General features: G+C 39.9%; 1 protein-coding gene across 1 annotated transcript in view; it reads left to right on the top strand.

Moving 5' to 3' along the window:
* Nucleotides 1-12,333, top strand: part of LOC122800250 (solute carrier family 2, facilitated glucose transporter member 11-like) — a 361,259-nt gene that overhangs the window by 339,511 nt on the left and 9,415 nt on the right. Inside the window, exon 11 of the mRNA XM_044069741.1 lies at nucleotides 761-888. Coding sequence (XP_043925676.1) covers nucleotides 761-888 — 128 coding nt within the window. The remainder of the gene's footprint in view (nucleotides 1-760; nucleotides 889-12,333) is intronic.

Here is a 12,333-nt window from a genome sequence, read left to right as displayed (position 1 = left end):
GTGAACATATATTGCTATGTCACTTTTCTTGTGCAAAGTGGGAATACTGTGATCTGTTTGCTTTCATTTATAATATAATTGTACTGTTCATACTTATGACCTTGAATGTATTTTGAATGCATTTGATGTCTCTTGGCCTGTGCTGTAAAGAAAAAGGGACCAGTGTCAGTGTATCCTCCTAGTTAGCACATGTTAAATAAATAAATAAAAGTAATATGGTCATAGGTTATTTACAGTGAATTGTATACATGCAACTCAATGGGTAAGTTTGGCAAGATTAGGGCATCTGAGGCCAGAATTAGTAGAAGAAACAGGTTGAGTTATGGCATTACATGCATGATGTGAAATAGTACTGTTATGAAAACAAAATCATAAATCTAAGTTGCTTTACATCTCTTATAGCAAAGTGTATTGTTTATAAGGGTCATATGTTTACATAGTTCTGGTTTGGACTCTGTCCATTAACAGTTTATATATTTACTCAGAAGCATGATTTCTCTATTGATGTACCAACTTGCATGTCTCTGTGAGAAAGCACATAGGGATATTATCAATATATTTTCCAGCACAGAAGTTCTACTTTTGCAATCGGCAGTTCACTTTTGTTACTTTGAAACACATACCATGGACTTGGAATGTGCTCTTAGACATTGATCTATTACATGACAGATACAGTAAAGTCCTTGACTGACTAAATTATGATATACTGACTAACAAATTATTGTTTAGTGACTAATCTATTATTATTTTCTCTTTTTAGGTGGCATTACAAACATTGTAACAGGAGAGTTTTTCACGCAGCCAGCCCGACCTGCTGCTTACATGACAGCTGGCTTTATGAACTGGCTAAGCTTTTTCATCATCGGACTTATTTTTCCTTTCATAGTGGTATGTTTTTGGAAGGATACAGTCTTGATCTACAGATGCAGTTCTAAAATATTAAAATTTTAAACCATTTATTTTTTAATATTGTACCTTAATGAACTTTGAGACTTGCTTTGCATTTGGAATCAAATTTGTGCCCGTTGCAGCTGGAATGGAAACACACCTTAACAAAATGGACTGACATATTGCATAAAATGTGTTAAAGGTATTTCTATAATGCATCTTGGCAAGTTAACATTGTTTCAACATATTCTTTGGCCCACAAGACTATTTAAGGCTAGGAAATTTGTTTGCATTCCTTTGTTTCTGTGATTTCCTCAAACTTTATATCAACAATGCAAGATCGCTTACTATATCTTCAGATTGTCCTTATCCTGTCTGCCCACCTCCTAGTCTCCATCATTCTTTCCATAATCTCTTGACAAGTTCATAGTTTCATAGGTTCATAGGATGATACCAGGCAGGTGGTTTGAAGTGCCATGTGTAGACAAGCCATGCACTTTGTGAAGTATTACTGATAGGTTTATCTCCTTTTCTGATAAGTACCATAATATATATCCCTTAGGTAAATTTATATGAACCGATCCAGTCATCAAGATTTAACTTGATGGTGATGGGGGGGTGTTGCACTGTTTCATATTTAATGGATTGCGGCTGGCACAGTGTTTAAAGTGTTTACGTCCCAGACAAGAGGAGCAGGGTTTAACTCTTGCCTAGGGAAATTGGCTAGACTTAAAATGGCCTACAAGGGTAGCTAACCCAGTATTTACCTATGAACCTATTAAGAGACGTTTGGTCCACACATCTAGGATTCTTTGGGTAATGAAACTTTCTCTTCATGAAGCCTGTGGTTATATTACATTGTAAGATGAGCATTTTGAGGTGAGTGTTCCTAACATTACCAAGATTTCTGAGGTGAATAAGTGCCAGTAAAACAGGGTCTTTCATAGTACAAAAGGCAATACAGAAATCTCTCCATAGGAGTCTGCATAAGATGAAAAAAAGTGTAAGATTCATGTATCTATTTGGATGGCTAAGGGAGCCTAGCACTTTAATTCTCTAGGTTAGGAAACTCTGAAGTCTTTCAATATGGAAATAGATACACACTATTCATGCCTGGCTCTCTGGCACATAGGGAAGGAGCCTTGACTGTGACCCAGATGACCAGGGTTCAGTCAGTGGCTCTGGTACTGGAACAATCTGGCAAAGAGGGGGAGGAATAAAGAGATATACTCTCTTGAATCTCCAAAGGAAACGAAGGAGTTGACACACACCTGGAGGCACACAGGGTGGTATAATCACCCTTTTGGGTTTTACTCAGACTGATGTTCATGCTATAGGGAGAAAGGTAGCTTGAAGGCAACTCTTCTTGCAGAAATGAAAGGATGTTTTTCACAGATAGTCCGTTGCATGTCCCTCCTTGGTACTGTGCTAGGAGCATGCCCATGAGGAGCAAGAAGAAAAAAATAAAAAGTCTTGAACTACTCCCTGATGGCTGCCTGAATTATGATCCTCATTGGTCAGCTATTGCTTGGTGATGAGAGTGATAATCAGTTGACAAGACATATTCAAATGTCAGAACATGAGGAACAAATCAATAATGGCAACTAATGATCAAGTTATTAGATGTGTGTGTACAATCAAACAGCCCATTAGAAATCCATCAGGTAATATACAGGTTAATATTTAATTTGGTAAGTTTATCAACAATACCTGCAAGGGGGATTGTACTGATTGCCATAACAAGGTTAAAACATGGCATGGACAGAAATACCCCTGTTAATGGCATCAACCACACCATAAAATAAATCAAACAAATAAAACAAATAAGATTACCTTTCACAATACCAGACTGACTAGGACTGAGTGATTGTAAGGTACTAATTTTGCTGTTACTCATCATCTTTGTTACACCAACTTAGGCCTTCCTCTTTTTATCATCTTTTCATGTCCAAACCAATGCAATCTTGCCTCTCTGGCTTCTTTCTGTCACAAATCAGAACTACCTCTCATTCACACATATATTCTGTCTCCTCTTCTCTCTAGAGCATATCTCCATTGTCTGTCAACCTCTCCATTACTCCTTGATGTAACCCATCACTCCCACACTACCACTCTTACATACTTCTCTGACATTCCTGACTTCCTCAAATATACCACAACTCCTCTCTAGGCACCCTGTCATATGCTTTAAGTCTACAAAACACAATGCAACTTTCTGGCATGAAACCATACTGCTAATCACTTCTGTAGTTACTACATTAAACAATCAAACACCTCCATGCTTCCACAGGTATGTCATCTGTCCTCCTTGCTAATCCATTGCTATCCCTCCATCTGCTCAACACACTCCTTTATCACCTTTACCTGCCCTTTCATACAACTCTCATCTCCTTATACAATCCCATTTCTTCTTTGCCAACCTCTTTCTCTGTATACTCTCCTGTACTTCCGAATTTTGCTGTTACTGAGACTGACAAAGTCTGCTTCATGATTTTAGAGATAATACTGGTGAGGCTAATGGAACAAAAATTTCCAGGGTCAGTTGCATCATTGCTCTTATACAGAGGCACAAAACTGCTGTGCTGCACATACACCGGAAAGGCCAGGATTAAGAAGCTTAAGGAAGGTTTCAGCAATAACAACAAACTTTGTGTTAACAACAAGGCAGCCTTATACATTGTCCTGGCCTATGGAATTGTTATTTTAAGTTTTGAAAATAACTTCCAGGATTTGGTCCATAGAGATGATGGAAGTAGCAGTATTATGAAATTCAAAAAATATGAGCTACATTTCTCAGAAAATGTGTTATGGTTTCAGAGTCAGAATAGGTAATGCCATTCACTCTGAGTTTGGTAAAGTATTGGGATTCTGTTGAATGCTCTTAATATAGTTAAAACATTCTTGTGTTTGCCTTTTGAAAAATTAGCTACCTTCAGTTTGTACTCATCTTTTCTCATCCCAAAGATGTGTTTAACTGCCCTGCAGACCAACAGATAATCCTGTGTTTGATTGATGGTGAAAATGTTTTTTTGTATACAAAGCATATACTTTTCTCCTTCTCCTTTTATGAATTTTGTTTAGCAAAGAGTTCTGTAATGAGGTTTTGCCACCATACATATGCCTAATAGATATTAGCCTAATACCCACTTGGTGGTGTGAACATTGGCTCTAGATGATTGTCACTGTTGAAGTGACACCCTGAACCCATGTGCAGAAAATGGGAAAAAGGGGTTGTGGATTGATAGATGGATGGCTATGTCTAATAGGTATTGACAGATCTATACATTAGTTGAAATTGCTATACTAGGTTTGCTTTACAGCCATCCATGAATCCAATTAAATTTCTAGAAAGAGCGAGTAACATCAGTAGGTGTGCTGGCACAGGCAATATTAATATATACAAGGTCAATTATTCTGTTGTAAAACTTGACCAGCTTTATTTAGGGAGCTGGTATTAATGAGATCTAGGAAATGTTGTGCATAGTTATTGCTTGTTGTTTAAGACTCCCATTTGTTGGATGGACAATTAAAGCCACCTACAATAATGATGGATCCAATCTGTCACAGAACATACTATTGTCCTCAGGTTTCATTGAAAGAGATCTGTAGTTGTCACTGATATGGTAACTGAATTATTGAAATGTGAGTAAAGTGTCAAGGAGCATGAATTCAGAATCTTGAAGTATTTAGTTTGGGTTAGTATTTGAATGAATACAAACAGAAGCCTCCAGTTGCTTTGAAAAGTGCTAATCACTATATATTGCTCTAAATGGAGTGTTATCATAACATTGAAACTAGGTTTCTCTAACAACACATTTATGAATGTGCCAGGACATCAGGAAAGTATACAAACCAGGCAATTTATGTTCAGACTCCTAGCATTTCTCCAAACCACCTTAATGTAGGCCAGATTAAAATTTGCTGGGCTGGAATGTCTACAATTAACCTTTGTTTAATGAAGGGACTGCATGAAAGAAAATGCCTTAGGTAATATGTGGCAGTCCTGTGGAGAAAGATGAAGGCCATCCTTGCCAAAGAAGGACAGCCTGTAAATCACCACCTGCCGCACTGACACATTCAAGATCTCTCTGGAAATTACTCTAGCTAATAAGCCAGTTGTTGAATCAATTATTTTTGTTTGAAATTATGGTATCCTTCTTGGAGAAGCACAGTACTGCTCAAGACACGTGCTTTACATGTTTCAGACAGACCCATTTATAGCTCATCTTTATCTCGCTGCATCTTCCCCTGGGGTAGGATTTCTAAGGTCATTCAATGAAGGCAACAATGATAGCATACTCATACTTGCAGTGAAGGTATTTAAGGGCTCTTGCCACATCTTGAAACCTGGTGCCAGACAGTAGGACAGTTGACCATGACGTTATCTCTGTACATCCTGGAGAGAGGAGTACCAGTATGCCTAACTATACAGTTAGCTATTACTAATAAATTACCATGTGTGGTTACATCCTTAGGAGCCATTATGGGGGCAGGTGTGGAACCAACATGACTCTGTAGGTGAAGGTACAAGTGAAGATGTGTCAGGAGTGTGTAGTGTTATGCATTCAAGGTTTTAAGCAATGTTATTTGGTTCATCACAGAAGCTTAGATCCTCTCTTGATTTTGTCATCCCAGGTCTTCATAACACACATCTGGAAACTACCGCTGCTTTCAAATTCTTGGGAAGTTGGCTTGATTACTTTCAATTGCACATCTACAATTTATTTATTTATTTTTTTATTTAACCTTTGTTTACCGGGAAAGTCCAACTGGGACAGATCTCATTTTTCAGCAGAGGCCCGGGGAGAAATGCTCTTACAATGTTAAACAAAATTCACCAGACTTTGTTTAGGCTTCTCTCCAGCGTGTAGGCAGGCTATAGGGAAAGGTATTGTAATGGCTCAACTAGTGCACACTCTATATTTAATTTTTTCTGTCTCAAAAAAAAAAACTATCACTCCCTTCAAAGAGTAGCCAAACATTATCATGTTATCACCTTTTTCCCAGAGAACTGAGCATCATTGTTCTATTCTGGAAGACACTAAATGGCTTTACACCATCAGTTATCTGTCGGTACACTGCTATTTAAACTGTTAAATATAAACTCCTTCACATATCTTCCAGGTTATTTTACAATTAGAGAAAGGATATAGTCAAGCTCCTTCTCTCCATAATACTTTCTCCTCAAACAAATTCAATAATCATAACAATATTTGATAACCTACTCCACCTAAAATAAGTGACTGCATTACTCTTCTTAAATTCCAGAAAAAGCACAATATCCATCCCTTTTAAGATGCTGAATGCTATTGCTTTTCTGATATTACGTGACTTTCTTTACATATAGCCTTCACGTTTTAATCTTTCTGTGTGCATAATACATATGACATCTAATTTTAGTGGCAGTTACATATTTTAGTTATTTATTTGTTTTCACCTCTCTCTTCTCTCCCTTTTCTACCTCTGTCTTTCCATTTCTTTTTGTTACAAGTTTCCTTTCTTCCCACTTTCTCTTTCTCCTCTTTCTCATTCATTGTATTCTCCTTTTACATTTACACTCTATTATTCTTTATCCCTTTTTTCTTCTCCTGATTTCCTTATTTTCTTGTTTCCGCTATCACTTTTTTACATTATTTCATTATTATTTTCTTAGTTGTTTCACTATCTGTGTCATTGGATACACACATGTTGATATTCCATTATTTGTTCTATGGTTTATGTTTCTTTATTTTTTTAATAATTTGATTACTTTTGTCCTAAATCTGAAAATGAACTTATTATCATAAAATGTGACGTTGTTCTTCTTCCATGATGTTAAACCTCAGAGTGGTTCACCAAGGCAGACAAGTAACCTCTTAATGTTTCCCTGCACAGATTAGGGTGGACAGTGCTGGCATCTTTGACTGACACCATTGATGATGTGTACACATGAATTTTGTAATTTTCTAGTATACAGTCAGAGCTTTTGCTATCAACATGTAAATGTGTACAATACAAAATTCAATAATACCGTGCACTGTGAACAAGTAAAAAGTACTTTTGTAATGTCATTCATCTGTTAACATGGTATAAGGAGAGTACCAATGATCCACTCATTGAGGGCAGCTTGTGATATCCTACCTGTATTCCAGAGACCTGGATTTCAGGACAAACAAAACAAAACTTTCATTAGGATACAAGCAAGTCTGATCCACAGCTAACCATAGATGGCTTATCGATCCCTCCTCTCCACAGGAATAAGGCACATGGTGCAGTTTTTAGAAATAAATATTTTATTTATTATTCACAGATGGATGTGCATTCTTGTAGTCAAATGTTAATATTTATCCAGAGGACGTTTATTCTATAAAAGAGAGATTTTCTGGGATATCTATCCGTCTGTCTGTCTGTCTATCTGTGAATATCACTAGTAAGTCCTATTTATGTGTTGGTGGAAGTTAATATCTCTTGAATGCATGTTTTGGGTGTTATTAGTCTTGCAGATGTCCGGGAGGTCTCGTAGCACTGGATTTTTTGAGGTTCTGTTGACTAGACAAATGTCAATATACAAGAGTCTGTCAGATACAGAAAAGAGCACTTTAAGGTGGTCTGGGTCACTCAGAGAAGACATATGCTTGATTATCTTAGTGAGGAAATACTACCTACCATCTCTGAAGCTGGTTATATACTTAATCAAGTTCATACAGACAGGGCCCTTAAACTCTGTTATGAACCTGATGAGGGAGGAGTAGAGAGGGATGATAACTTCTTTAGAACTGGAAGAAATGCCCCTGGTGATTAGTCTGGCTAAGTAAAAGGATTTTCTCACAACAGTGGATACATGGTGATCAAAGGATAGTTTATTGTCAATGAAAGTGCACAGGTCTCTAATGACTGAATCAGCTTTCAAAGGGGTGTCACCTATGTAGTAGTTACATCAGTGCTCTGTTTTGCCAAAGGACACAATACTGTTTTTCTTGGCAATTAGCTTTAGGCTGTGGTCCTGCACCACTTACCAGTTTTATTCCCTCTCGAAAAATCTGGAAGTCAGATGGGGAGTTAACGAAAGCTCCAAGTTTGCAGTGATCTGCAGTCTTGGTCAACCATAGGCCATTGATGTCACCCTTGAAATCAGAGAAGTAAATCTGAAAGAGAAGTAGTCTTAAAGCAGATCCCATGGACATTGCTAGCAACTACTCTTTTGAAGAGGGTGTGCCTCCAACACTAATAGACTGGATTTTGTCCATTAGCCAGCTTGCTATCCAAATTAAATTTCTGCATGTTCACTTTTATTCATTTTCAGTACTGTATGTTGTATTTATTTGTTTATTTATTTATTGTACATTGTTATTGTATTTTATTTTGATCCAGATTGGGTATGTTTAGACTGTATTGTGGGCAGGATATGGACAGGCATGGACAGATCTGCTACTGCATCTCTCAGGGATCACTCTTGTTCACTATTGCCAGTTTGCTCAAAAATAAATTCAAGCAACTTCTTTCTGGCTGGATTCTCAGAGGAATATATTCAGATTATCATTTCTCTTTCACGCCATACTTCTCGTAACCACTGTTCCAGACATAAAACTCCCACATCAGTAAGAGACCAGCTTATTTAATTTTCAGGGCTACAGACCTCATTTTTATACATTAAACTAACCACGTAATTGCTTGCTACCAAAAGTATTAAAAAAAACTCTCTATTTAATACAGACACATTAAAATACCTGTCTTTTCTTGATGAACAATGCAACATCTGAAAGTCAGATGGGGAGTTTCTCAAAAAAAAAAAAAAAAAAAAGCTCAGCACTTGTCACTTCTATATTATACAAAGTCTCTCACTTTCGAAACCCCCCCAGGAGTACCAACTTCCTTACTAAGTCCTCTCTTATTCAGTCTCATACCTAACTTCTTAATTTTTCTAGCATGTCGAAGAGCCAGATGCTGGCATCCTCTCCTGCCCAGTTGGTGAATCTGGGAATATTGAGGCAATGTTACAATTGACTCATGTACACAGACAACCCTCTCCTCCTCCCACATAACACAAATACTTGCGAGAGATGCAGCTATTTAGCCAAACTGGAGGCTGAGCTCTCTCAACTCAGGACTGGCAAGACCAGACAGGAGGAGAAGGCAACTACACACACCACAAAACCAGCCTCACATAATGCTACCACACCACTGAATCAAACACATAAACACACAATGACATACTCGGAGGCTCTGAGTAAAAATTTACCTAAACAGCAGAGGCCTCCAAAGCAGATACCCAAACAACTGCTACCTCAAGACACCCCACAAGCAACACATAAACCACAAAATCAGTGTGCAAAGCAGTCACAACCCTTAAGGCCAAATACAACACCAAACATACTTGTCATAGGTGACTCCATAGTCAGACACACTGACGTCCCACTCACCAGGCTGAACAAGGAGAGGGTCACAGTAAGCTGCCTATCGGGCTAGAATCCGCCACATAACACAAGCACTCGGGTCACTCCACGGCAAGTACAAATATGACACAGTCATTGTCCATGCTGGTGTGAACAACCTGAGACGTACCTCCCTGGGCTACATGAAAAGAGACATAGAGGAGCTCTCTGATTATGTAGCCCAGGCAGGTATGACCCTGACCCTGAGCAGTATCCTTCCTTCACCAAGAATGATGCCACAATATAAAGACAAGACGATCAGCTTTAACAATTGGCTTAATGTCTGGTGTCATTCAAAGGGGATCCAGTGTCTGTCTGCCTGGGATGACATGCTTGACAAGCCATGCTGCTTCGCAAGGGACGGCTTGCACCTGTCACCCCTGGGATTCCGGATATTGGCTAAGGCTCTTGCCACCCCCATAGTGCCTTTTTTAGGAAAGGCTCAAATTCTAAACCTACCACCCTAGAAAACAAAAATGGGAAGAAACTGAGGGTAATGCTGCTCAATGCCAGAAGTCTAAATCTCAAAATGCATGCACTCGAGGCCCTTCTCAGTATGGAGAACATCGATGTCTGTGCTGCAACTGAAACCTGGTTCAAGGCTCCTGAGAGCAACCGGCACTATTAGGTTTTACCTCATATCATGCATTCCGGCCCCAAAACCTGGACCACACCACAAAAGGAGGGGGTGTATCCATATTCATAAAGGATACCCACACCTCCAGGTTGGTGGCAACGCACGAAGCTTCGGAAACTATCCAGGTGCAACTAACCATAGGCAAAACTGCTCTACAAATTGTAGCATGCTACAGGCCACCCTCTCAAACTCAGGAACCCCACACAGCCTTCCTGAAGACACTGGAGGTATAAATGTATCTCCAAACACCATCATATTGGGTGACTTCAACTACCCGAATATAGACTGGGAACATTACTCAAGCCTAACTTTCTAGCCCAATGGTTCCTGGAGTTCATAAATTCAAATGCCATGGAACAGCTAGTCACTGTTCCCATGAGAGGAGAAAATATACTAGATCTCATTATCACAAACATGGGGACAAAATGCTCCACACGAAGTATATCCCTCATTGGTGAGATCCGATCATAAACTAATCTCACTGGAAATCCACATCCCGCCCCACCCCAAACAAAAAAGACCACAGTGAAGAACTTCTCTAAAGCAAACTTCACACTACTCAAGACTGGTGTGGTATCCTTCAAGGCCCCTGAGCCAGTGGAAACCACAACCCAAACTGCGGAAGCCCTTACAAATGCCTTCTATGAACACCTCCAGGACTGCATGGATCAGGCAATCCCAAATAAAACCAAGACTCTTTTCACAAAGGGCAAATGTCCAGTCTGGTGGACCCCAGCCATTAACAAACTTTACAATAAGAGGAGAAAGCTATTACATGATAGAACAAAATCCATAAAAGGGAAGTCACCCTGATCATTATTAGTAAAAAATCGAGCACTCATAAAATCAACTAAGGCCAATTTCAAGAGAAAAATTGCCATGGATTCAAAGGACAATCATAAGGCCTTTTTCAGCTATGTTAGGAACCTGGGTGGAAACTCCCAGATATGCTCAGAATTAGTCCAAAATGATACAAAAATCACTGAACCCACAGACATTGCCAACATACTGGCAGACAGGTTCAGTGCAAACTTCACCCCCTCTCCCTCCCTAAAGGAGAGATAACTATCCCAGCTGAGTGTAGCCTCCCAGACATCTCAAATGTGCAGGTGAAAGCTGCTCTCTCTAAAGCTAAAAACACAGCATCAATGGGACCGGATGGTGTCCCCGGCTGTGTGCTACACAAGCTAAATGAGGAATTAAACCTGCACATAAGGCAGCTGTTTAATCTCAGCCTTACCACAGGATACGTGCCCAAGGAGTGGCGTATGGCAACTGCGGTCCCACTCCACAAAGGCGGTGCCTCTACGGACCCTGGTAATTACCGCCCCATAAGCTTAACAAGTCTAGTCTGCAAAGCTATGGAGAGGATCATAATGGAGCTCATAAACAAAGATATAGGGGACTTGCAGACATTGGACCCGACCCAGTTTGGCTTCGTCAAGGGCAGATCATGCCTTTTGAACTTGGTCGACTTCTTTGAAACAGTCACCAAGGCCATTGATGAGGAAAGGCAGTCCATACAGCCTACCTTGACCTTGCAAGGCTTTCGACACAATACCCCACTCGGGTATTGTAGAAAAACTTACCAGCTTAAATGTAAACCCATATGTCACAAGATGGGTTGCAAACTGGCTTAAGGACAGAACCCACAGGGTTAGAGTTGCTGGCGCTATGTCAGACTCCAAGCGGTCACAAGTGGTGTCCCACAGGGCTCGGTCCTTGGCCCCTATTGTTCGGCATCTACTTCTCAGAAGTACAGGCCAACATGGGAGGACTTTGGCTGACAAAGTTTGCAGACGACTGCAAACTGGGCGCCATAGTGGAAAGTGCATCGGACACAGATATCCTTCAGAAGGGACTCACGGAAACAGATAGCTGGTGCCAGAGCCATGGCCTGAAGTTAAACACCAAAAAATGTATAGTCATACCCTTCGGGAAAAACAAGGTAAGCCCATGCTACCATATAGGTGGCAATCCACTAAGCACAGAAGAGGTTATCAGGGACCTGGGGACCCAGGCTGACAGTGGCCTTTCTTTTGACACTCACATTGCTAAAGTGGTTAGAAAGACCTTCTACATTGCCCACCTGATCATGAAGGGATTCACATCCAGATCTAGTGAGGTCATTGTTCCCCTGTACTCTTCACTTATCAGACCAATGATCGAGTACAATTCCTCATTCGGGATGTATCTCACCCGACATCTGCAGCAATTGGAGAGACCCCAAACGTTCCTCACCAAAAGGATAAAGGGACTCCAAAATCTGTCATATGCTGCCAGATTGAAGAAACTCCAGCTCTATTCAGTCGCATACCATCTGCTCAGAGGTGACATGTGCCTGACATACAAGGCCATGTCCAACCCGGAATTAATGGACATGCTCGACCTCAAAAA

The sequence above is a fragment of the Protopterus annectens genome, chromosome 4.part0 (assembly GCF_019279795.1).
Source record: "Protopterus annectens isolate FY-2018-M chromosome 4.part0, PAN1.0, whole genome shotgun sequence".
NCBI classification, from domain to species: Eukaryota; Metazoa; Chordata; order Ceratodontiformes; family Protopteridae; genus Protopterus; species Protopterus annectens.
Note: the sequence above shows the minus strand (reverse complement) of the source record. Positions and strands in the feature narration are given on the sequence as shown.